At 34.8% G+C, this 25,863-nt stretch overlaps 1 protein-coding gene across 1 annotated transcript; it reads right to left on the bottom strand.

Moving 5' to 3' along the window:
• Nucleotides 1-219: 219 nt before the first annotated feature.
• On the bottom strand, nt 220-25,863 carry LOC149079979 (coiled-coil domain-containing protein 43-like). Its single transcript, XM_089238898.1, has 6 exons — nt 25,516-25,863; nt 21,815-22,135; nt 13,643-13,733; nt 10,639-10,783; nt 7,905-7,963; nt 220-5,744 (listed from the first exon to the last, which is right to left on the bottom strand). The coding sequence occupies exons 2-6, from the start codon at nt 21,974-21,976 to the stop codon at nt 5,560-5,562; spliced, it is 642 nt and encodes a 213-aa protein (XP_089095024.1). The 5' UTR covers nt 21,977-22,135; nt 25,516-25,863; the 3' UTR covers nt 220-5,559.

The following is a 25,863-nucleotide window of genomic DNA, read 5'->3' on the forward strand; positions in this document are numbered from 1 at the left end:
TGAGAACATTTAGCAACCAGTTATGTGGAGAAGGAAAAAAAAATGTCCCTTTTTCATATCCTGCTCGACCAAAGAGGAAGTAGGTAACTGTATTGGCTTCCATATTTATTTCAGATATAGTTATCAGTCTTTAGTGTTACCAGAAACCACATGCTCCAACGTAATCACATTAAGCACTGTGCACTGCATTAGTATAACAGAATTCACAAAACTCACACACACAATAACATATTCTTCTTTATTCAACTTAAGTAAATCACCAGAGAGTTTAATACAACTTTTTGAAAACATCTACAGCAAAAAACATATCAGACTTTTGCAGCCATCATCAGTATTATAGGCTGTTCAGCTGTCATGAATGAATGTATAAAATGAATATTCAAATGAGTTTTTTATATGCTCATTGACGATAGCCAAACAGCCCAAAATTCTTCCATCATCTACTATTTTTTAAACATTAATTAGAGGAGGAGGTTACAAAAAGCCATTTAAAAATCTTGCTTATAGCACAAAAAATAGTTTTTTGTCTGCACATGAGACACCTGAAAGCTGTTTTACAAATTTAATGGGCGGGGGGAGACATAGAATCAGGTATCTTGGGGAAAAAATTTACCAAGCCATGTGCATTGAAGAATGGCACCAAATCTTTATTATGCAATATTTTAAAACCAACTATTTGAAACGACTTTACACGTATGACATGCACACAATAATGTTTTTTCTCTGTTTTTCCTCTCTCCTTATTAGCGTACCTTTTACATACATAGTTTACAACACTACTCAAACTGTCATTAAAAATATGAGTAGAAATAGGATGAAGAAAGAGTTTAAAAACTACTATTTCTATTAAAGTTATAATGAAAAGTAACTTGTATGTATAACGTAAGTACTAATAAAAACACATAAGCATTTCTCAAAACTTTGAAAACTTTCATACAAGATAATCATCACTTAGAAAACAAATAACTTGTACATTACACAAATAGGATGCATTTCTTGCTCTATGGCAGAAGCGCAAAAGAATACATATATACGTATATCACAAAAATTCATCATGTTTCAAAATGTGCAAGAGACTTTACCTCTCAGTTGTAAATTCATGGTTTTTTTTTTAAACCAATTTCATTTGTAATACACAGTAAAAACTACCAAAATACTGGTTTGTCTCGCATATACATACAAACACACAAGCTGAAATTCATGTTACCTTCGAATATGATGAAAATTGAAAGAAAAAGTATCAGTGAGATTCAACAGAATTATAATTTTTTTAACCATCTGAAAGTGGAAGATATGACTGGATAACTTTCAAGAAATGGTCTGGAAAGGCATTAAAAATAACTAGTAACTCAACAAATTCATTTTTAACATTAAATCACTTTTAACTCACATAAAAACAAGTAATGGCAGGGAGCTCTGACTACCAGTTTGTGAATAATGGGAGAATAACAACTACAATTGAGTTTGAAGAACTGCTCAAAAGAAGTTGCTCGCATCATTAAAAAATATGTTATAATCATTCTACATGTTGTTTAAGGCAGGGTACGCACCACCATGATACTGCAAGCAATGCAGCATGTAACTCGACACACAGATTAGTTAAAAAACCAGAAATTAAGATTTTTAACCAATCCATGAGTTGCAGGCTGCATCGTTTGTAATATCACACCAGTGTGGAATTTACCTTAAACCAGTAGTTCTCAACCTTTGGAAGACCACGGGCCGGTAGAATTCTTTTTTTTTTTTTGGAGTAAAAGGCCCAGTCATAAACACGACTAATGGAAAATGAACGGGGATATATATGAAATGATGAATCACTCACGGCCCGGTACCGGGTTGCGGCCTGGCAGTTGAGAAACACTGCCTTAAACTGTCCAGCACATCCTTATCTGTGAATTTGCCAACTCTTTCCAAACATCCTTCCAATTACAAAATAATTTCAAATTGCATATGGTTACGTAGAATTTTCTCCATGTTTCGTGGGGTTTCATCCTTGAAAAAAACTCTTAGTTACACAGACACTGAGAGCCAAAACTTCCAATTAAGGAATAGTTCTTGAATTAAAAAATTACATGTAGCTTATACAAAGCTGTAATGCATAAAAAGCTGTAGTGTTTCTAGAAAGACAGCTTTTCTTCAATCATTTTTTTGGATGTGGCTGATTTTAGTTCCATCAGCATGTTGGATTAAAATAGACATTAAAATTCTGAAATATGATAATAGATGCATTAAACTGCATGTTCAATTTTTTTTAATGGAGAATAGGGGTTCACATTTAGAAGAGAACAAGCCAGTTTAGTGAATGACTAGTCAGTTTTTGTTACAATATGTTCTCCAGTTTGAGTTTTCTGAATAACACAAAGAATGGTTGAATTTCTATTTAATTAAGAACCACTATACCCATGAGGATAAGTTAGGGAACTCTGTTCTCTTTGTCCTTGAATTTGCACTTCACAGAAAGAGATGAGATGTGGGTGGGACAGAGAGAACAAGTGAAAAAGTTAAATTTTTTACTATAGAGGTAACAACCTGATACCTCAGAGAAGTGAGATAATTTCTATGTTCACCAAAAGTTTGGAAATTCTTGCCAAAAAAAAATAATTTAATATTCACATATCTGACAATTTGTCATTAACACTAGAACAGTGGAATGGGTCAATTTGACCCAAATCAAACTTCATTTATCTCGAAAACTTAAGTGCACATGGTAAAAAAATTGTGACTTTTCATGATATCAATTCACGAAAATTTTATCCCTTTCACATCTCGTGTTTCAGAGCTACAAGCACTTATACCTAGAACCACAGTTTGGGTCATTTTGACCCAACATACTATTCCATAGGAAAAAAGGGGTGCAGAATTTTCTTGGAAGTGGTTACCCTTTCTGAAAAATATTTCTAAATGAATATGGTGAAGAATAAATGTCTTTCAAGGTCAAGACCAATTTATATTGTCCGGGGAGATTATCTTTTTCTTTTCAATGAACGAACGGTAAGTAGAGATAAGTTTTCATTTCCTTTGTAGACTTGAATAGCAGGTATTCTGACAGGACTAAAGAAAGGTTTTGAAACAGCAAAAGCTTAACTATAGAAAAAAAATGTAGCTGAAATTTCTGTAGACAAACTGTCTTAGAAAAAGAATAAAATTCTGGCTTGCACCAAATACGTTTTGAACGAATTTCCAAACCTTGGAAAGGATCAGCGTACAACTAATCTCCCTTTCAGAGCACATAGTGATGCAACTGATCAAGAAATTTGAGAACAAGGGCAGAAATACCTCAACTGACATCTTCCTTCGCTACACTAAAGCTGGCTCAAATGCGAAAAGCCTAAAAATATGAGCTTAGTAGGGAGGGTGAGACAAAATCGAAGAGCAATAACAAATGATGCCACAATGTAAATTTATCAAGGGAAAAAGGTAAAATGTTTTATTACTCAGCACAGTTCATTTGACAGTCGATATCGGCAGTGGAAGACACAAAAAAGCTTCCAGAAACTATTTCACACTGCAATTCAACAAAGTTTGCTGATAAAATTTGCCTAGTTGTAGCCGATTAAATGGCCAGAAAAAATTCGGTGAAGGTAGGAATCATCACTGGGGTGGTCTGTCCACATTTTCTACAGCATCCTAGATCTCACTATAAAAAAATTCCTGTATTTTCTATAGAGCAGTACAGAAGGCCAGAACTATTTTTTCGAACACAGTTTCTCTAAAATATTATTGGAAAGCTGCATTCATAATACCTGTTGCTCTTGAGCAAGAGGAAACATTTGTGCACTCTTGATCATGTAACTGTTTCTGAACCATCAAAAATAAATAAATAAATAGAGTCTGATGTCAGGTAACATCTAAAAGTTAAAACAAAACTGTTAATTTTTGCATGGGTTGTGCAACATGAACATGCAGTAAATGTGCAAGAATAATGAAAAAAAAAAATTTGCTCCATTGCTCATCATAAATTCCACTTATCAGTAAAAAAACAATACTTATTGCAGAATCATATTATAGACTTTTTCATACTCAATTTGACATGCCTATTTTACATCTTTGCCATATTATGGAATTACTGGAAATTTTCTGTATGGAACAATGTAAATAATGTACACTAAATCTTATTTTTAATGAATTACATAATTTTTTAGCTAATTTTGAGGCCCATTTTATATATTCATAAACAAATATAGTTTCCCGGTATGAATACACAATTAAACATTAATTTTTGAATGAAAGTAGGTAAAAACCCAGGAACTGAAGAAATTCCTCTTTTTGCTATGAAACACTGTTTTTTCACAGTTTGGGTCAATTTGACCGTGTCCACGGTTATAGGTATACCGAAAGTGCAGCGGTTCTGGTGTTAATGATCTGTTTATATATTGCAGGTTCACAGAGACAAGGAAAAAATGTAATTGATATAATATTCAATTTAGTTCATACATGGGTTCAACCATATTTATAAATTCAATCTACTTCTTTTCTACTCATCCTTAATAATTTTCACAAGACTTGCATTCACAAGTTTTCTATCAATATACTTGAAAGAGTTGAAATAACTATTATAGGTATAGAGCTAATAAAATTGTTTTACAATTTTCACTATTGTCTTTTTATAATTGATTCCATATAATAAAAATATAGTCTGAAATTTCCAGTGGCCCCTTTTGACAGTTAAATTACTATGGGAATCACTAATACCAAGATATAGATTTGACTATGAATCAAGAAGCACATGGTATTTGTTTTCCAACACAGAAAAGACCAAGAGAATAAGATACAAAAAAAGAAATGTATAGCACTTGCATATAGTTACATGGAAGTTTTCTCTTCATGAGAGATTAACATAATTTATGAAATTTACCCTTATAAAGGGCCATTAAGAATTTCATATGTGTCAAAAGGACAACCCCTTATTCAAGACAACTATAACAGAGTAGATGTAAAAGTCTGACACTATTTCTCCCACACTTTTTTTTTTCATAGAAAATTTCATTTTAGTTTTTTTCTTCTCAAACAGGAACCAACTTTACTTTTTTTAATAAGAAATTTACCCTGATAAATGACTGTTAAGAATTTTATATTTTGTGTCAAAAGGACACTTTTATGCTTCTATAATTTATAACAGATGCTTTATGAAACATGACCATAAATTTGACTGTCTACAATTTTCTGATGTTTATAGTTTAAAATTGTTTTAATCATTACATTTTTTCATACAAAATCCATTGAACACACATTCTATTTCCTGAGGAGCACTTGCATGTAACTTTGGAACCACCTAACAGGCTTTCATTCTTGTAAGGCACAACCCTGAGTGCTCCACTATGTCAGTGCTTTGGATGGGATCAACATTCAATACTTTGACTTCCACATAAATTAAAAATATTAAATTCAACAAAGATCACAGTAGACATAATGTAATGCAAAATAAAATAATAATCATGAAGACAGACAATACCATTTTACACTGCATACTAAACTCTTCACAATAGCTGACTCTTCAATTTGAACATTCACAAAAGTAAACACATGGAAGAACAAAAATGAATGTCTGAATTCTTTTTATCATCGTCGATGCTCCGTCTTCATGGTCCTCTTTCTCTCCTTTTCCTTACGTTCTTGTTGCTTTTCTTTTTGTTTCTCTCTATTCACTTTATCTTGAGCTTTCTTCTTCTCATACTCCATTTTCGACTTCTCCCTCTGATCCTTTTCTGCATCAATGACAGACTGAACATTGACATTTCGTGGTACTGGATACATTAAGAAAATATTAATTTCTTTGATAGTGAACAGTGTTATATGACATGAAATATTTTCAGAAAAATGATTTTATTTTGGGCTTCTGAGTCTTAAATATATTTGGCATCTATATTTTTATGTGCATTTTTTTCCCACCACTTGTTTGGAAGGTTGGCTGTTGTGGTCTTTGTTTTTTGTTTTTTTTTTTTAAATGAATATAGGATTTATGGATTTATCTAACAGCATAGATGGTTATTTGCCAAGTAATTTAGTCACCAATTGAGTAATTAGACTGGGTATGATCCAGATGATTGATTCATTCTACATAAAAGGGAAATACCACATGATATACAAGACCAATCATTGAAGTTTCTTCTCTCATCACCTGAAACAGTGCATCCAAGTAGAAGGACAACAAACTTTTCAAGGTGCACTGATGATTACACATTATAATATTTGTGTGCACTTTTATTTTATAGGCATATATAGTTATATCGTGGCTTAAAAAGATTTTTCCATGATATTTCTACCTTGGCTAAAGAATATTTTGGCAGATATGGATTCGCTTAACACAGCACTCCTGTGTTGTAAGCTGAATTTTCGCACTACCAAAACTATTACTGAAGCCTGATTAATTTATGTCCGCCTCAGTCACTTTCCAGTTTTTCTCTTTCATGAAGAATACGAGTCATTTCACGCAAAATGAATAATTTAGCTAACAGAACAAATGTGATTCCAGAACAAATTATCTTCTTTAGTTCAGGTATGACTGAAAAATTATTACAAGAACTCACGTGAACACCATGTATAAAAGTCAAGGATTTCCACATGATTTAAATCTGCATGGTCTGTAAATCATACTCGCACAATCACATTCTATCAATTCAAATTAGCAAATACAATATATACTATATATACTCGTGTATAAGCCAAGTTTTTTTTTGTGGAAAAATTAGTTTCTTAAGTAGGTGGGGGGGGGGGGGGTCGGCTTATACTCAGGTCAGTTTTTGATGAGAAAATATCGACCACAGCAATCAGTAGTCATTTTTGTAGCAGTGTTCGAGAAACCGGCATTATTGGTATGGGATATGTTTGAACCCCACAGAATTGATAATGTCAAAGCTGAGGCAAAGAAATCGAAAACATCATTGGTTGGTAGTGGCTAACGTTGATTGTACAACCTTTAGATGTGAGCATCAACAAGCCTCTCAAAGGCTATTTTAGGAATTTGTGGATCGAATGGATGAGTTCTGATGATAAACTACAGAAAGTGGTGCCTTGAAGAAACCTGACATTGGCCTAGTGTGCCAATGGGTACATGAGGCGTAGTATCCTGTTTCTATCGAAATTATCATCCGATGCTTCAAAAAGTGTTGCATCAGCAATATGATGGATGGAACTGAGGATGATATCCTCTTTGAAAGTGAAAATGGCGATGACAGCCCAAATGAAGATAAAAACAAAGATGCCGCACACTATGATGATCTGATGGATTACGATGAGCTTGGAGACTCAGAAGGGATTAAAAAGTTTGAATCGTTTTCCATTGTAAATTTCCGTAAGCTATTCATTTTGTATGAAAATGTACGAATTTTTTTCCCAAAAATGCACGGATGTTTTGGGGGTCGGCTTGGGTTTTCAATTTATTGCGCTTTTGGTGGTCCTGAAGTGGGGGAGTTGGCTTATACATGAGTATATACGGTGTATATATATATATATATATATATATATATATTTTAACAAAAACTGAAAAAAATGAAGAAACAAACATCAACTGCTTAGAGATTTCTGAACAAGATACCAAACAAATTTGAATGCTGTTTTTTGCTAACAACATTACATAAAGTCAAAGGCATGAGCAGGGAGGGGCATAGGCGCCCTTCCCCCCAAGATAAAAAATTTAAAATATTTACATAAGGTATCTTAATGAATCAGTTAATTTAAAATGCTTCATGAAGATTAGTCTTTCAAAATTTCTCTGAAAGGAATATGTACGTCATTTTTTATATAAAGCCTTTAAAAAAGGCAGAAAATATGGGGAAAAAATGTTTCAAGAAAAACTTTGAATGTAAAATGATAAAAAAAAAAAAAACCCAATAAGATGCGATTTTCTAAAACAAAATAGAGACAAATTCAAAATAAAAGACTTTGTAAACATTAAAAAAGGATACTGTGACTAGCAACTGCACATGCCTTGCTTGCAGACACAGGAATTATGAAACCCTGGTCACTGAAATCAAACATAACAATAAAAACAAATGCACTTCAGAATTTGAAAATATAATCTCTCTATATTTTACTTTTGAATACTATTGAAATTCATGTGTGGATATACTCATACATACACAAATAAATAATATCACTAACAGGGTCACCTAGCCTCTGATCATTCATGTTACATACCATGGTCATTTTTATGCACATAGAGTAGGCTAATTATATTGGGAACTACAGTTTAACCCTTCAATTGCTCCTATTATGAACAGATGATGGGTTTAGTAGGCTGCTTAGTCACATATTTGTGATTTGAATTTGGAAATTTCTCTTTTGTGAGTATGGAAAGATATCTGATTAATTGCGCAGTTCAAGCGTTAAATTCAACTCTGAACAGCTATTCTTCTATGCTTACCAAGTAGCTGAGACAAAATGTCTATCCATACAGGACCTGTTTTTGATGGCTCACCCCATTCCAATTTTTCCCTATCCCAGCAATTCCTAAAAAAAATTATAATTTTTTTTCACCCTTCCATCTCGGATTTGAAGCCCCTTGTATAGTGGACAAATATTTTTCCTTTATTTTTTTCCAATCAAATTGAAGGGCAATTCATTTTGGATTTAGTGGCACTATGTGGGACTGCATGTCTCAAGAGCTGTCTCTGCATTTTGGCAAGAGAGCTTATTTTCAAAGGGATAGCCAACTCTAAGCTGGAAAACCTCTGAAAATCATATTTACCCTATCATTGTGCATTAGTAGTCTAGCGGGTCCCATACCCAGATTTTCATGATGTGAAACTCAGGACTGCATATTGACTAGATGGCAAAACTGCAGATATTCATGATAGAGTTCTTAAAGATTTGTTCTGTACATTTTTCCCCAATAATATCGGAAATTTTTTGTTACAATTTGAATGGGTGAATCAATCTTAGACACTTTTCGAAAAAAGCGAATGTGCAATCTTGTGGGAACAAAGCTAATTTACACATTAAATATGCTGTCTCTGAATGTGGGTGGGTAGCCACAAAAGTACAGTATTAAAACCACAAAAGGATGATTAGTGACTTCTAATATATAACCCTCAAGAAAAAAAAACCACTATATATCAACCCCCTAATTTCTTCTAATCAGATTTCAAACACCCCGTATATCTTTCCTCTCACTTCACATTTCTTGAAATTTATGCCACATGTATGATGCCTTTCCATTCTTAATATTCCAATTTTGTTTATCATGACATTACACAACATTAAATTCATTTTTAATTATATAACTAAATTTTATAAATTAATTTTTTTAGTGGAAAATAAATGCACAGTTCATTTTCAAACAGCATAAAAGACATTTTTTGGTGCTACCATCAGCAGCACAAATTAGGCTATGATAATGATTCTGCCTCTCCATATAATACAGTAGAACTTTTCAATAAAGAACACCCTTAGTATCTAAAAATTTCAGCAGCAAATGGCGAGTGTCTGTTGATGAGTAGAAAAATAGATTGAAGCCTGATAACATAGCCTAATTTTAAAAAAGTTTCGCTTAATGAGAAGTGTCTGGTGTTATGGGAAATTTCACTGTAAAAATAATTTTACAATATTTTTTTTTGGACCAGCAGATTATCATTAAAAATTAAGGTTTCATTGTACATATAAAATCTTGGCTGACAGCCTGGGGGATACCTTTCTATTGAAAACAGCTATTCAGAGAGGTGGGAATGTAAAATACGTTTATTAGCGAAATTCTATTCCAGGCAATATTAAATTACAAAAATGCAATATTTATCATATATGCAATACAATAATGAATTTCTACACACTTTGAAATATGTACATAATAGAAAGGAAATTTATGACATTGCTTTCATTTATTTTAACAATTTTTCATTATATTTTTTTTTTGTTGATTGATGTTTGTCATAGATTCTCAAATACTTCCCCTCCTTCCTACTGTTCAGAATCTGGAAATACGGTCAATGTAAAATGAAAATCACAAATAGGTGTGAATGATATCTGAAATTTTGGAGTGTAAAATTGTTGAGTAAGCTTGATCAAATTTCTTTTAAACTGAGAATAGGCAAGTGTTTCTTATTTTCAACTATTGCATTGCTCATTCATAAATAAAATATTTCACAGCAATTAAAATAGCCTCTTTTTAATCTCATTCAGGATTACTCTGAATACAGAAGCTCTTTTCATAGAAAATTGTAGATTAAAAAAAATTGTGAATTCACAGATGATGGTACTGACTTATTTAATTATGAAAAGGAACATGTAAATACTTGTACATAAAGGATATCTAAGAGTTGTTAAAGGTTAGATCAAATGAAACCTCACTAACTTGACATCTGCATAAGTCCAGACATATTTTTCTATCTCTCTAGGGTGCTGAGCTATCAAGGTTCTACTGCAGTTTTTCCTAAGTATTTTGGTTGATTTTCAAGGACCATTAATGTGATTGACATTTATTACAGGCAGAGAAGTCTCTAACAATAAGTTTATTCCCTTTAGTTTTCAACAATTGAAGATTATTGTTTTTTGTCATAAATATAATTTATAACTCATTCTGGATGGCTTTCTCTTTTATGTAAGTCACCCATATCAAGTTTAAAAAATTTTAAAATGAGGGAACATTAATTCATCATGTCTTCGTTAATTAATTTCAAGTTCTCTCTCTAAATACTGGTCACTTACTCATCTCCTTCATCATCCGAGACTTGAGAATATTGAGCCAAAATAGCATCCTTGAACTTCTTTTCATCTGCATCAGCTGAACTAACTTTAGCAACAGACTTGACTTGATTGTGCATAATATTTGCAAGTCTCTCTCCAAGATCCACTGCAATAAAAAAAATCACAAAAAAATGCTCTTTTAATCATAATTTTATTATCAGCAACGTATGAAATACGTCATTCTATAGAATGCCTGATTTCAGGCAAAGTATTACTACTCCATAGCCAAAAATTAAATCTTAGATTACCTATTGAAGAAACAGGAAAGAAAATATGTTTAACAAAAGATGATAGCATAAGCATAATTGTGTCTGCATTGGGGGGTGGCATATCTATACATATTTAACAAATTGACAGTTTCCTGGCAACAAATGTTTTATTGTACCATGGCAATTTATTCATAAGCCCTGAACAGAGGGTGTCGAGATCGAACCTTGCCGAGCAGAGACATTTTTTGTAGTAAAAAATGAATACTTCAATAAGTTACCCCCCCCCCTTTTGAGTGCAATAAAAATGTATTCAATTTTTTTTGATGATGTAAATTGGTGCCGTTAGCATATTTTTAATTGAAAAAATACATGCACAAAGTAATTTAATTAATAAGTTAAAGTGGACAATTAGGGGTAAAATATACAGTTTGTCTTTATTTTACTGTTACCTATAAACAGATAAAATCTCACTTAGCAGAGGTGAATAGTTGTTACCTTGAATTTTATTTCTAATTTTCTTAATTTCGTGGGATTTTAGAAATCTTTGAAGATGTAAAATTTCAGCAGCTCTTAAAAAATGACTCTGACAAGGAATCAACTCTTGATAAAAAAAAAGTATTGCACTTACATAACCAGAATTGCCTTACGGTAAGTGGAACATCATTAGTACATGGTTCTCCTACTAGGTAATCATAAAGCCACTCCTCTTGAGCCAATGTGCCATCGAGTGGCATTGCTTGGGAAAGTTGTGTTTGACATTTTTCCACACAAGCTGTTTAGCTTGTTCTTTGGCCACTGTGGTGGTCGAGTAGTCATAGTGATGGACTCGCATTGTGAGGACCTGGGATCAAACCTCACCATTACCACAGTGGTGGTTGGCTGAAGTTGGTTTTCGGTAATTCCCAACTTTGAAGCGTGAATGCACGCCGATATCTCCTTTAGAAAGTCTCGCCACAGAGAGCAACAGGCCTACAAATGGTACAAATATTCAACCATTACACTTCACTCAATTCACTTCTAAAATATAGATGGCAGCCGTGAAAAATCAGACAACACTAGATATGCACTCAGACTGTCAGGTACACACACTTACATTTCCAGCACAACTCACTAAGTAGTAAATTGCCCATGGCGATAGAAATGAGTTGTGCTTGGTTTTAAAAAAAGAGGGAAAGCTTGTTATTTGTTTTTGGTCATGGCAGACTTATCTGAACAATGAAGATCTGTGAAATTTTGCTTCCTGCTTGGGAAAAAAGCATTAGAAACTGTTGGGATATTAGAAAAAGCTCACAGTGATGCTGCTATGGATAAAATTCAAGTGCACAGATGGATGGTTTCCCTGTTTCAAAGAAGGTGAAATGTTGATTGACGACCAAGCTAGCTGTTAAGAACATTGCATAACAGTGTGAGCAGAAAAGACTCGATTTGTGAGAGACAGGTTGCATCATGACAATGCTTTGTTTCAAACTTCCTTCACAGCGCGCCAAATTTTAACAAGAAACAGTATGTTTGCAGCGTGCCACCCAGCCTATTCACCTGACTTAGCTCCATGTGATTTTTATTTATTCCTGCAGATGAAGAGGGACCTGAAATGAAAGCGTTTTGCCAACATGGATGAAGTGAAAACAAAAAAAATGGAAGTGCTCTCTGGCATCACAACAAATTTATAAAAAGTTCTGAACAATGGAAGAAAAGACTCGACAAGTTTATTAGCTCTAATGAAGAGCACTTTCAAGGGAATTAAAGAATTTATAATATTATACAAAAAAGTTGAATAAAAAAATTGTAAAAACTAAATTCTGGTTACCCCCTTGCATAGTGAAGTCTGTACATAATATAGTGAAATTACACTGCACAAAGTAAAAATTTTGTGGGCAAGGAAGTATCTTTGACTCTGCATGGCTGCACATACACAACTAAGAGTAATACTCAAAATACTCATTATGTGGCATAACTAACTCATGTCACAAGCTCCCTAGTCTTTTTTCTGCTGCATTACTTTAATGTATGACCCTTTAATAAAAAAAATATTTCTTTTAACTCACACTTAAATGTTGATTTGTAGTGTATGGTTACTTTACGTAACATGAAATTCAAACATTTGCCATCTTTACTTCAAAATATGAACGGCCGACAGATGGCAGCACCAGCAAGAACATGAAATAAGCACAATTTTGACAAGATAAATACATTAGTATTTACATATTATTATATAAAGTATTTACATATTATTATATATAGTATTTACATATTATATATAGTATTTACATATTATTTATAATTACACACATACACTCAGAACACACATTTTGGCATGTACCAATTTGTTAGAAATTTCATAGAGGAATGTGTACGAGGTGCACATACGATTAAGAATATGGTTACTAGTGTGAATTTCTTTCCTTAACTGCTGTAATCAGATAGGTTAATATTATTACTAATGTTGATTGGAGAATACCCAGATGAATCACTAGAAAACATACTGTTTAGTTATTTTGCATGTCTACCAACATATTGATGTCAATAAGTTTTAGAAAAATTTTACAAAATATATTGGACCTTTTTTTTAGAATAAAAAGAGATTATATATATATATATATATATTAGCTGCAAAAAAAATTTGGCAAGACACTTCATTTTTTCCCAATTCAGCAAGCCCTGCAATACAAGTACCATAAAATTACATAGCAAAAGCAGTATTGCATCTTACTTTGATAACTGGGAAAAAACAATTATATATATAAATCAAACTTTACCTTTCTCTTCAACAGTTTCCTGTAGAAACACATTTTGCATTGTGTTCCACTCATGACAAATTTCATCACAGAAGGCAGACATATCCTGTTCCTGCAAGAAAGAAAAAATTGTAAAATTAAGCCAAATGAAACAAAGTATAGAATTAACAATATGAATAATTATTTTCAAACCTATAATTTCATTACTATACTTGCTCAACCAATCATATGAGAAATAACAGTTTTTAAAATTCAAGCTGTGCATATTTTATGCAACATGAAATCAACATAATGGCCATCATTTTCAGATACCATGTGAAAATGCAAGATGGCATGTTCCACAACTGACCGAAGTGTGTGCGGGGAAATATTCAGCACGTGGCGTGAAATGCTGCCTTTAAGGTCAGGTAAAGTTCTTGGATTGTCACGACTTACCAGATGTTTCAAATGCCTCCAAAGCCAAAAATTGCATGGATGTCTGAGGATCGGGAGGCCATAGATTAGGTAAATGCCGGCTGATGACACGTTATTCTGTAAAATGTGTTTTAAGAACATTCTTAACCAGTCAAGTGGTTACGACTGCATTTGCCATCGCTGCCATACGTAACGGTGGTGCCTACAACAGCATTTGCCAATGCACAGACTTTTCGGTTTTTTTCACATAGATATGAAGAAATAATTTGTCATACATGTGCTGCCATCTGTACAGCCATCCTTCTACTTTATTATCTCATCACTAGAGTTGAACAATTATATTTCAAGGTCTGAGATTATTATTACTATTATCTTTGTCATGTTTTGCAAAGCTGCATCCCCATCGTTTTTTTTTTTTTTCGATTTCCGATTCCCTTGCGAAGATGCATCAGTTTTATTACTTGTATATCTTTTAGCAAAGGTTCAACTATATGGTTCCACATAAATCCATCAACAGCATTTCTTTTAGTCACAGGACATTATGACCCTCCCCCCCCCCTTTTGGGGTGTCATACTACGTCTCGTCACATTCGAGCTATAAAAAATGTTTTAATATTTCAAACTTCCAAGAAAAGGAAAAAAGGGGAAAAGCGTATCTTCCAAAAAAAGTGAGCACTGCGGGTAACGCTCGGTGAAATTAATTGGACAGTTGTTTGCAGATGTTGATACATGTGAAGAAAGCTAACATAACTAACTGATAATGCTGTTATGAACGTTTATTTATTCTTCACTAATTACTTAATTTTTGTTGCAAAATATATGTAGTGCATGTACCATGTACAGGTAGAAATAATTAATGGGTTTAGTAAAGAGGAGGTAGGTTACAAATTTTTTTTCCAAATTTATCAGACTATTTGTGAATCATACATAATCACTGGTAAAAGTGATAAATTTAGTGAAATTTGATCAAACTTTCCTTATCAAGATGATTGATAATTATGCATAACTACCGGTGTTTCACTTTTACATGCAGTAACATATAGGAACCAATTGCGACCGAAGCCAAACGTCGTATAAACGAGGTTGTATTGTATATCATACCTCCCCAATAGCAGACACTCCCCGTTAGAGGACAAAAGTTTTGGTCCCATGAGTGTAAGTTATCGAGAGGTTCTGCTGCTGTAGTATCGTGCCTAGAATAAATGATAAAATTCTTTTACCATTACAGCTGAAATTTACCCACACAAGAAGTGTTGAAAAGATGTTAATTGTACAGAAAAGATTTCAAACATCACCATATAGCTTCTAATAATATAATTGATCTTCTACACCAGTCTTCCAAACCCAGAGATGCTGCTAATGCAGTACAGCATGTAAATACTCAGTAGAGGACGCATAAAAATTTTGTTCACAAGTCTTGTGGGATGCATATTTTCTGTCTTATGAGAAAAAAAATAGTACAGAGAGGAACACCTTGTACTAACTTCTTTCTTTTTTTTATCCCTCCTCACCATCTATCACATAGTCTCCCAAACTTTTTGTTCCATCGCCCCCTTCATCAGAAATTTTTTCCTCTCATCGTCCCCCAACTCACGTAAACCCATAGGATTCTATGTTAAATCAGTAGTTTCTATCGCCACCTTGGACCATTCCATCGCCCACCAGGGGGCGATATTGCCCACTTTGGGAAACACTGATATATCATAATCATGCTATGTCACAACTTTGAAAAGTAGTTGCACTACTTTCAAGTACAAAGGAAATACTATACTACATTGTAGTGGTGTTTTAAACTTTTATCATCCATGACTCCCTTGCCCAATTCATGGTTCATTTGCGAGGCCCCAGAATAGTTTTGTTGATATTTTCACTTACAAAATAATCACTTAAAAGCATAAATAAAAAACAAATCAACAACTCTAGTTCACTGTGATGCACACTTTGAGAAACACTGCTGTAGTGGTATAAAATATATAACCCCTATGTGCTAGTATGAATAGGCTGATGAAATATCAAGTTGTGTCCCTGAATGAGTGGTTATTATACCAAACTTTACAATTTCTGAGGGTTTTTCCTCCTGTGGGTTATAGGTACACTGAAAATTAAATTTGATTCGCTCCCACTGTAGCATATGACCCAGTTACTCTTTCCCTGTGATTCTAACATCCATCAAGTATATGCTCAGGCAATTTAAATGAAAAAGATGGCAAGTTTCAAATTTGTTAATTTTATTTTATCATTAAAGTATGTTAGCCATGATCTCAATGTTTTAAAGAACAATCTCATTCAATTACATTGACAGCAATATACTTGACCTAATAGATCTTTACAACTTCACTGCAAGATCTAAAGACGATCGAGGAATCAAACCATTCCGGAGGAAGAGAGTTCATTATTATATATACAGGATCAGTCCAGCAACACTGACTATGTTGAACACAGACATTGAAGTATTAGTAGCTCAGCAAGACGAATGCCTATTAGATCATTCCAAATGATCTCACCAGGTGATGGCCATCAATACCCACAACCAGTTCTAGGAAGAACCGTGGAACACAGACTTATCAACAGCTTATCCAGGTCAAACCACTTCACCTTAACTTGAAGATATTAGTATCACATGGTTAGAAGAATCACAACTATGTTACATGTTGTTAGTACATTAAGTGAAGAGCCTCTACCGCTCAACACATGAAGATGCCAACACCACAAAAGCGAGTTGGAAGACGAATGAATGTGATTGCTGTTTTTTTCCCAAACTATTTATAGTTGACGAGAACTGATTTGATGTTGGACCAATCGGCACATGGCTGACCTCCGGCACATTGTAACGTATCGCTCCTTGGGCCTCATGTTACGTTTTTCCGATGTCTCATCACCCACTATAACCCCATTGTTGACTAGCTAACGCTAGGTCCTACCCCTGGGGGAAGAGCCGGTTGTGTTGTTACAATTTTTGTGATTCATTATGTCTATTGTATGTATGATTATTCATTTGTTATTAAATAATTATATTCAAATACTTTGTCTAATTAGCAGAGGGCCACAGACTTCCGCTAGTTCCGAACATCCTTTGTCTTGGTCTCACCCACAATAGCCCTATCGAAATCATGGGGAAAAGTCTGGCCGGCTTCTTAAATGAATTCCGATCTGTTGCTATCCAGAATTACAGAGTATTCAAAATAATGGTTTCTATGTGCCGATATGCAAATCAACGAAATGACGACATAGTTTTCCCAATGTGCTGAAGGAAACAGATTCTTCCAGTACGCTGAGAACAACTCATTCTTCTAACTTCGTTTTCAGTATACTCACTCCACTCAGTGGAGCTGATGGGTGAATAACCTCTACTAGCAACTAGCTGTTGTTGTGATATTACTAATGTCATAAAAAGGTGATCTCTTCAGCTAGGTTGGAAACAAAGGTGCTGTCTATCGGTGGTCACCTTGAGTTCATTATTTTCCCTAACGAACTCAAAGCAACCTGGTTGACCAAGGCAAATAGAGTTGAACTGGTCATGAGCAAATTGGAGGGAAGAGCGTTGTCATGGTGACGTGCATGGTTTGGGCATGCAATAAGTTCCAAGCTTGGTTTTCTGATGAGCCTATAACCATTGTTACCAACCACAAAGCAGCCTCCTGGTTTTTCAACGCCAAACAATTAAAGGGAATACTTAGTAGATGGGTCGAAAGCTTACAAGAGTACCCACTGAGGTTCGAATACAGACAGGATTCAGCTATGCAGGTTCCAGACGCAGGGGCGTAGCCAGAAATTTCATTTGGGGGGGGGGGGACCAAAGTGACAGAACAATGGATTTGGCCATCTTTTCCCCTTTTTTCGGTCACTTTCTCACATATCATGGGGGACCAGACCCCCAAGTCCCCCCCCCTCGATACGCCCTTGTCCAGACACATTATCTAGAAACCCTATTGGCATAAGTAATGAAAATGATTTTGAAGAAAACATAGACAACAAATTATATTTATTTTCCTTGTTAGACTTGTATGAATTAGTAGAAAATCAATGATTAGAGTACAGAGACATAATCCAGTATTTCTTGGACAAAAGTTCAGGAAGTCAAAATTATAATGATAAGATAGAAAAAATGTATTTGTTCGAAAATGAAAAATTGTTTTTTCATCATAAAGAGAAACTACTCTTGGTAATTCTTCCTTCATGTAGAGCCAAGTTTCTTTCAGAGATGCATTGTCACCCGTTTTCCAGCCACAAGGGAGTTTGACAGACCTGTCCAACGCATCTATTGGCCAGGTATGAGAAAAGATATCAAAAAATTTGTTTTATCATGTAAAATCTGCCAAACATGTAAATATGATAACAAGAAACAATGGGTACACATGGTTCCCACTACAGTCAACAACCCCGAAGAAATAGTCGGGCTGGGCACCATGGGACTCTTTCCAATTTCTTCAAGGGGAAATATACATCTTTTAGTCGTAGTCGACTATTATACTAAATGGGTCGAATTGTTTCCTTTACGACGCATTACCACAAGTGTAATTGCGAAAAAATGTATACACGAATACTGTACATGATATGGATTCCTGAAGAACCTAGTTTTGGACAATAGTCCTTGTTTCATCTCGAATACAATGAAAGAAACATGTTAAGTTCTTCAGATAAAACAAAGATTTGCCACTCCCTATCATCCACAATCAAATTTAACAGAACACATTAATAAGACAGCAAAACAGATGATTTCATGTCAAGTAGGTAATACCCATAAAGATTGGGATAAAAACTTATCATTTTTCGGCCTGGCCATATGTTCAGTCCCGTCAGAAACTACTGGACAGTCACCGGCAAAATTATTTCTTGGGAGGGAGTTGGTTCTACTTTTTGATTGGGAGATGGATCTTCCTGTCTGGGAGAGAGAGTCAGTTTGCCAGAAGAGCTCCTAAAACAGGTAAAGGATTGAGTAAGGAAACAACAACTCTGACAACGGTATAATTATGGCAAAAAAGGAAACAACATAGTTTCGATGTCAGAGACCTTGTTTCAGTGAGAATGTATTATCATTCCAGTGCACAAGGAAATGTTATGGTGAAGCTCAAACCCAGATGGGATGGTCCGTTTCGTATTCACCAAAATTTTTTCCACTTTTATATTCTGTTAGTAATTCTGAACAGAATGTAATAGGAAAATTTAGTGCCTGTGACATCAAAAATTTATAGGAGACAATCAGGGGTCTCTTCTGTTGGATAGTACTGTCGAAAATGAAAAAGCTCAAAATTCCTTCAACAACGCCACATCAGCAGAATTTGACCAAACCCCCCACTTTGGGCTCGACCAAACTCTCGAGGAGACTTTAGAAAGTCCCATCTTGAACAATAGTATGCAAAACACCACAGGTAATGATGAAGAACAAACGTCACACCTAAAGCTGTTTCTCTTCCAATTTCAAACAGTTCTTGTAATTATTTAAAATCTATATTTCCAATACAACAAGGTTGGCAGAGGGTCCTTGTGAAAAGGAAAAAAGAGCCCCGTTTACTATTATTATCCTGACGGTGACAAGTTTAGGAGCAATGTGAAGATATGTTGAGTCCTAGAAGGAAAGAACACAGGATTGTCTACTAAGAATTTCTCGTTCAACGGTCATGTCAACATACTGGGTGACATACAAGGTACTAATCTAAGTTAAATGTTAGGTTTTTTTCGGGTTAGAACCCCAAAACCCCCTTTACGTACGTCAATGCTTCTAGTCACCTAATAGTCATTTACCGTGTATTCTAGTCAGTTGGAAAAATGGTTCCTTAAAAGGGTCAGGTGATCCATAAGATGCTGCATCAATCTGCAGTTATGTTCCAGCAAGTTCTATAATGTTGTGTTGATGATCGTTAGCATGTTTCATCGGTGGACGTGATTCAGTGAATTCTAATAATTGTGTAACTTCGGAAAGGTGCTCCGGTTCCTATGGGTTCCTGAAGTGAACTTTCTCAAGTGGCAAACATCATTCGTCTCAGTTGAAAACTGGATACTCTGTTCTTGACATAGGACTTACAAGTTGTTCTATGATGTCTAGCTGATAATAGATGATCCACAGCTGTATTGGGTGAGACCTTTAAAGTTATTTTGAGAATCAGTTGTTGTTACCGATGTCGATTTCGGAACTAACATTGTAACGCATCCCTGGCGTGAAAGTCAGAAGTCGTCATCACTTAAAAACATAAATGTTTACTTTTTGTTGTTTTTCATTTGCAGTGGTGGTCATGTGGCAGCAATCAAGGCCGATCATGAAGTTGGCGGCTTGTGATCACGATATGTAAATGAAATTACCTTGAAACCGATTGTCTTGTCTAGACATGTGCGGCCGGGAGTTTTCCCTTTAAATACTGGCCATATGCTACTTCACCAAACACCAACTCTGGCCATATTGCTATATTGCAATTTACTGCCATTAGTGAGATGGGTTGGAAGTGAAGGCGCTGTCTATCGGTGGTCGCCTCGAGTTCGTTAGGGATGGCCATATGCTGTCACGATCACTCTCTTTTCTCCGCACTATTACTTCAATTACTTCTTTCTTGCTTTCACTACTTGGGTAGCTAAAGTTAGTTGTTCTCAGCTTCGGTCATGAAATCTTAACATGTTGCGATAAAATAACCAGTTTTCTTGTTCCCGGCGGGTCCGGTGAAGATGCTTTTATGAAAATGTAATAGTTTTACAACAAGTATTGCAGTTTTGAGATTGGTGACTAGCTGCCCTCACTAGGTGATGAAACTCCAAGCAGTTTAGTCTTGATGAAGCTTCTAACTTAGTGCTAATGGAGATGTCCAGTATTTCCTCCATATGCCGATGTTGACTTGGCCAAACTCTGACGGACTTTCGTCTATGATCATGGAGAGATCTTCTATATGAAATTGGCTGCTGGTGACTTGTCTTGGAACATGGAACTCTATTTTTCGGTTGGTTCTACCAGGGTGAGTGGACTTGCATCGTGATCGTGACTAAAACACCAACCTGGTCAACGAGCAGAAAGGTGATATTCGTCTAAATGGATATGGACTTCCAATGATGATACCCACCCATTTCTATTGAGACAAACCTTGAAATAGATGACTTTAACGTAAAAAATTGTTGCTCTTATCGAATGAATTGAACTTAACATAGAAAATTGTTGTTCTAAATGAATGAATTGAACTTAATGTGAAATACTCATTAATTAAATTGTAATAAACCAAGTAAAGTGAAAACATTTTCTACCAACCCTGGTTTCTTTGCAACTTTTCTTTATCAGTAGAATATCCTAGCAATGTTTGCAACTAAACCTAGTTATACTAGTAAATTGAAATTTATTCATAAGTGAATATTTGGATTGAACATGTTTTTAGAAATAAATTATTTATTTGCTTCACTGTGAATGATAGAAGGGACCCACTTTTACTCAAAAAGGATCCAGATTTTGCCAATGACCTGGGTCCTGGGACCCATACAAATTAGAGTGGAGCGGCATTTCTGCAAGCCTATTTGTCTCAGTTTGGAAGAGTAATTTATTTACTATTCTTTATCCTGTAAAAAAAAACACAGGCCCCTCGCTAAGCCAACCCATGTAGTTGAAATGTTGCTTGAAATTACTCCCTTGATCCATTCAAGCACCTGTAAGGGGCCATACCATCTGCTTAGAGAAAAACAGTTTTACACAAAAAGTTTCATGAATGCAGCTTTTTTTTTTGTTGAGTAAATTTAAAATAAGACAAAAAATGATTATACAAATGAAAAATTTTCTACTTCATAAAAATAAAAGAATGAATAAAAACTTACAGCAGCTCCAGTGAAAAACTCCAGAAGGCTTTCTTTCTTATCAGACATGGGCTCTTCAGTCATCAAAATTCCCAAGATATAATTTCCGAAAACATCCTCGTCAAACTCCATGCTTCGCAACTTGGGAAAAAGAAATTCCTTGAACTTGTTTTCCACACTCATTGTCAATAATACTCTTCTGAACTTCTTATAACTTTCAATTGCACACTGTTTTAATACGTGAATTGCTTGTACAGCTACTAAATTCCAACGGTTTTCACCATTTCGCAGATGAATATTTCAGCAAAGCCCCAAAAAATAAAAAATTCCAATTGACAGAACCTATGCGAAAAAAAACTTTGAAATATTGTAGGCCTATATTATGCAGTCTTTCAGAAATATAAAAATACATGTCACACAATGTTACATACTTGTATGAAATTAATAATTAAATATAATTTGTTCTTATGCTTTAATTTTCTATAAACTTGCCTAAAACAAAAGAGTGAGATGACAATAAAAACTGGAAGGGAAAAAAATTAGATGCTCCAGCATTGGTTAACGATAGTAACAGCTGTACACAATTGAAATCCACTGTGCAAGACGAACCCTGTCCACCCCCTCTCCTATATATTCTTCGCATTGAAGTACTCTATAGTAGTGGTCTTCAACGTTTTGTATCCGAGGTCCATATCAATATTTTCGTTAAGTTACGTGGGCCACATTTAATGGGAGAGGTTAATCACCAGGGCTTATAAAACAGAAATCTAAAATAAAATATTATTTCAGTCTCTTGACGTTCCGCATCATATAGATTTAACTCTAGTTTGTGCAACTCTTTTCAGGCCCCAAGCATTGTGCCCCAGCTATATTTTCTGTCTCATATCATATTGAGGGAGTGTGTGACTGGTGGGGAGGCACACGTTCAGGCCTGTAATTTTCAATTTTTTCTGGGGGGGGGGGGGGACAAAGGACATATACTCAATATATGTATATTTCACCTTGTTTTCCATTTCTATTGCATTTTTTATATTTTTTTAAAGACGGGGGAGAGACAATTGCGCCACCCTAACCCCCATAACTGATGAGCCTGGACACGTCCAGACAGGTCACGGGCTGAATTGAACAAACCGAGCATGACCAGGCTATTTTGCTATCACAATATAAGCTCAGTGCCCCAGAAAACGTTGTCTTGCCAGGTCACCGGCTGAACCTTTTCTTGACACTGTTATGTCCTTTGGAACACTGCACTAAAATCAGTTAAGTGACGTCTGGTTCTGTTTGGTTTACACTGTTTATTCCCCACCCATTTACTCCCCAGAGCTCTTTTACTCATTGGAGAACATCTGGTAAATTTGCTAAATGTAACTGAGCCTTAAACGAATTACAGTAGACTCAATAATCCGGCTGTGTGCTAATACAGTGTTTTTAGGCCGATTTTTTTTATCATAGAAGAGGAAAACAAATTGGTGCTCAGTTTATATTATAGGCTTAATAATTGAAAAAGCCTATTATATTATAATAGGCCTTTTTCAATTAATTTCTAGTAATCCGGCATACCATGGTATGATATGTGCGGGATATTACCGAGAATCTACTGTACTGATGAGTATCCAAGTACCACTGTATGAGTTTCCAATTCTTCATATTTCTGTCACCTCAATGGGTGTTTTACTTGTTTATTTATACCATGAATTACTAGAGCCATATATTTTTAAAGTTACATTAGAAAATATGTAGGTCTATATCAGGTTTAAGGTAAGTACAATTTGAAAAACAGGGAACAGCTATTAGTACAGTAAAACCTCGATAAGTTGTCACCTCATGCTATCGAAAAACTACGACGGCTTAAGCGGAGTGATGACTTAAGTGAAGTGCCATCAGTATCAATGTGCAGTATTGTGAAAATCATATAAATTTAAAATAATATAACATTTATTAAAATATGAATCCATTTTACAATATTAATAAAATTTATAGATCGCAAAAAAAAAAAAATAGAAATTTTTAAACTTTTTTCAGCTCTTATTACTTAATTTACTATGGTAAAATAAACCGTTACACTTTGATTGGTAAAATATCCTGGTACATTTTGATTTATACTAGTAATTTTTAATTCAGAGCAACTGTTAGAATAGTTGGCTTTTCTTTGCAACAGAATTATTGCACATTAGTTTTACAAACACATGAAATTTAAAATTTTAGTGTTTTAATTCTTCATCAGTAGTTCATGATACCACTACAAGATAATCTCGAACAGAAGATCCACTTTTGTCTTTGGGGGGCCCTGGGTAGGGAAAAATAAGCTTTAGAAGCTCTGAACTTTGGAAAGAATGTCTGGTTTTTAAACAAAGATATTTCATTTAAATTTGAAGTCCTAAATTAGTGGGGCCCGGGCAGAAATCAGATCTAGCTCGAACAGTCCCTTACGTTTCAAAAACCTTGGTCCGCAAATGAACTTCCCCAGTGTAACTTTTGTTAATTAAACTGTTCCGTTTTGGTACATAGGCTTTTATGGTGACTCTTAAACATATGACAATGCTGTTAACAAGCTATTTTTAAAAGAAGCCATAAAAAAAATCTGTTCCTCTCTCTGAAACTTTTCCATAGTGACGAGTTAACCGAAATTAGCGACGAATAAATGAGGGTTTAATAACATTGTTGTCTAAGAAAGCTGGAAGGGCCTATAGAAAAATGACGACTTAACAAGGTTTTACTGTATATATATAATCCCTTTTCTTCTGTGACTTTTTTTGGCAATTTCCTTTCTAGCTTGTTGGCACTTTTCTTTCTGACTGGCCATTTCTTTCCACTGGTGGTTTTTCTTCTCTGGTGGCTTTTTTAAATTTTATTTTCTTCAGCTTCTAGGTTGCAATTTTCTTTTTTACTGAGAGAGTCTTGGTTTTTATTATTTCAAATCCTGCATCTGGTCTAGGACGTTATATTTTACCCATTTTTACCATTGATGTGGAATTGCACAGTGGGTAAAGGCCCATTTACAAGCATTAAGTGATTTAGTGGTTAACTAAATTTTAAGCAGGCAAAATTCTCAAAAAAAGTGTTAGCACGTTAAATAGATTTAGTTAATGCTGATTTGATGATTTTCATAGGAGGCGCACATGCATAGGTCTACTTAACTGGAAAAATAGAATTGGGTTTATTTACTACATCATTTAATCAACTAAACGGCATGTAAACGTCCCTATCATCTGCATACATTTTATAGTACTTAACTTAAAATTTAGTTAATTACTAAAACACTTAACACGAGTAAACAGGTTTTCACTTAAGTTAAATGTGCTTCTTAGTTCATTTTTACAAAATTACATTTGAGGCCACTGGCCACATCATAAAGGGGCCATGGGTAGAGCATGTATGGGTTGATGCAGAGGTTTTAACCTTTTTCTAGTCACGAGCACTGCCTGTGCCCATCATCAAAAGAAAGCACCCTTACGGCAAGTTTGACATGCAAATGCATGAAATCGGGATGATTTTAATCCTTGAATGCAATTTATGCAAAGTGTTTAATCAGAGCGTTGATCAAGTGCTCGAGAGCACGAAATCGGACACGAGCACTCTGGGTGCTTCAGAGAACACCGTGATGCTCGCGAGCAACAGGTTGAAGATGCCTGGGTTAAAGCCAAGTACAGTTTGAAAAATAGTTTTCATACAAATAACAAGCAAAAAATTAATCAAAATCCGTGATGAAACTGTTCACTTACACTTGGACGTGCAATGGTAAGATTGTTTTGACAGTGGCAGGTTTCAATATGCTGTCAGTCTGACTGTTACACAAGGATCACACACTCAAACCCTGTGTGCACACCAGGTTCTATAGTTGATTCTGACAGATTTCCAAGGACTCAACAAAAACCATAAATTCCTCAACTACGATTCGAATTTAGTAGGTCTGTCGAATCAAATGTCCACCACCACCAACTCCATCAGAGACCGAAGTAGACTAGATTGAAGTAAATCTCTTGTATTTATTTTGTTTACCCGCCGGTACTATTTGCTTACAACCAGGCATGGAGGCTATTCGTTCGTTCAGTTCTGTTTTTCAAAAGACC

The sequence above is a fragment of the Pholcus phalangioides genome, unplaced genomic scaffold (genome assembly GCF_987345545.1).
Source record: "Pholcus phalangioides strain wild (caught in Gottingen) unplaced genomic scaffold, Ppha-v1.0 ptg000011l_1, whole genome shotgun sequence".
NCBI lineage: Eukaryota > Metazoa > Arthropoda > Arachnida > Araneae > Pholcidae > Pholcus > Pholcus phalangioides.

Excerpts from the sequence above, each read along its gene's own strand:
- LOC149079979 (XM_089238898.1), bottom strand. The coding sequence starts at position 21,976 with ATGAGTGTGGAAAACAAGTTCAAGGAATTTCTTTTTCCCAAGTTGCGA. Across the intron at positions 7,964-10,638 it reads TCGGATGATGAAGGAGATGA|TGACCAGGGTTTCATAATTC; the intron begins GTAAGTGACCAG and ends GTTTGATTTCAG. Across the intron at positions 5,745-7,904 it reads ATGTGCAGTTGCTAGTCACA|TACCACGAAATGTCAATGTT; the intron begins GTATCCTTTTTT and ends TAATGTATCCAG.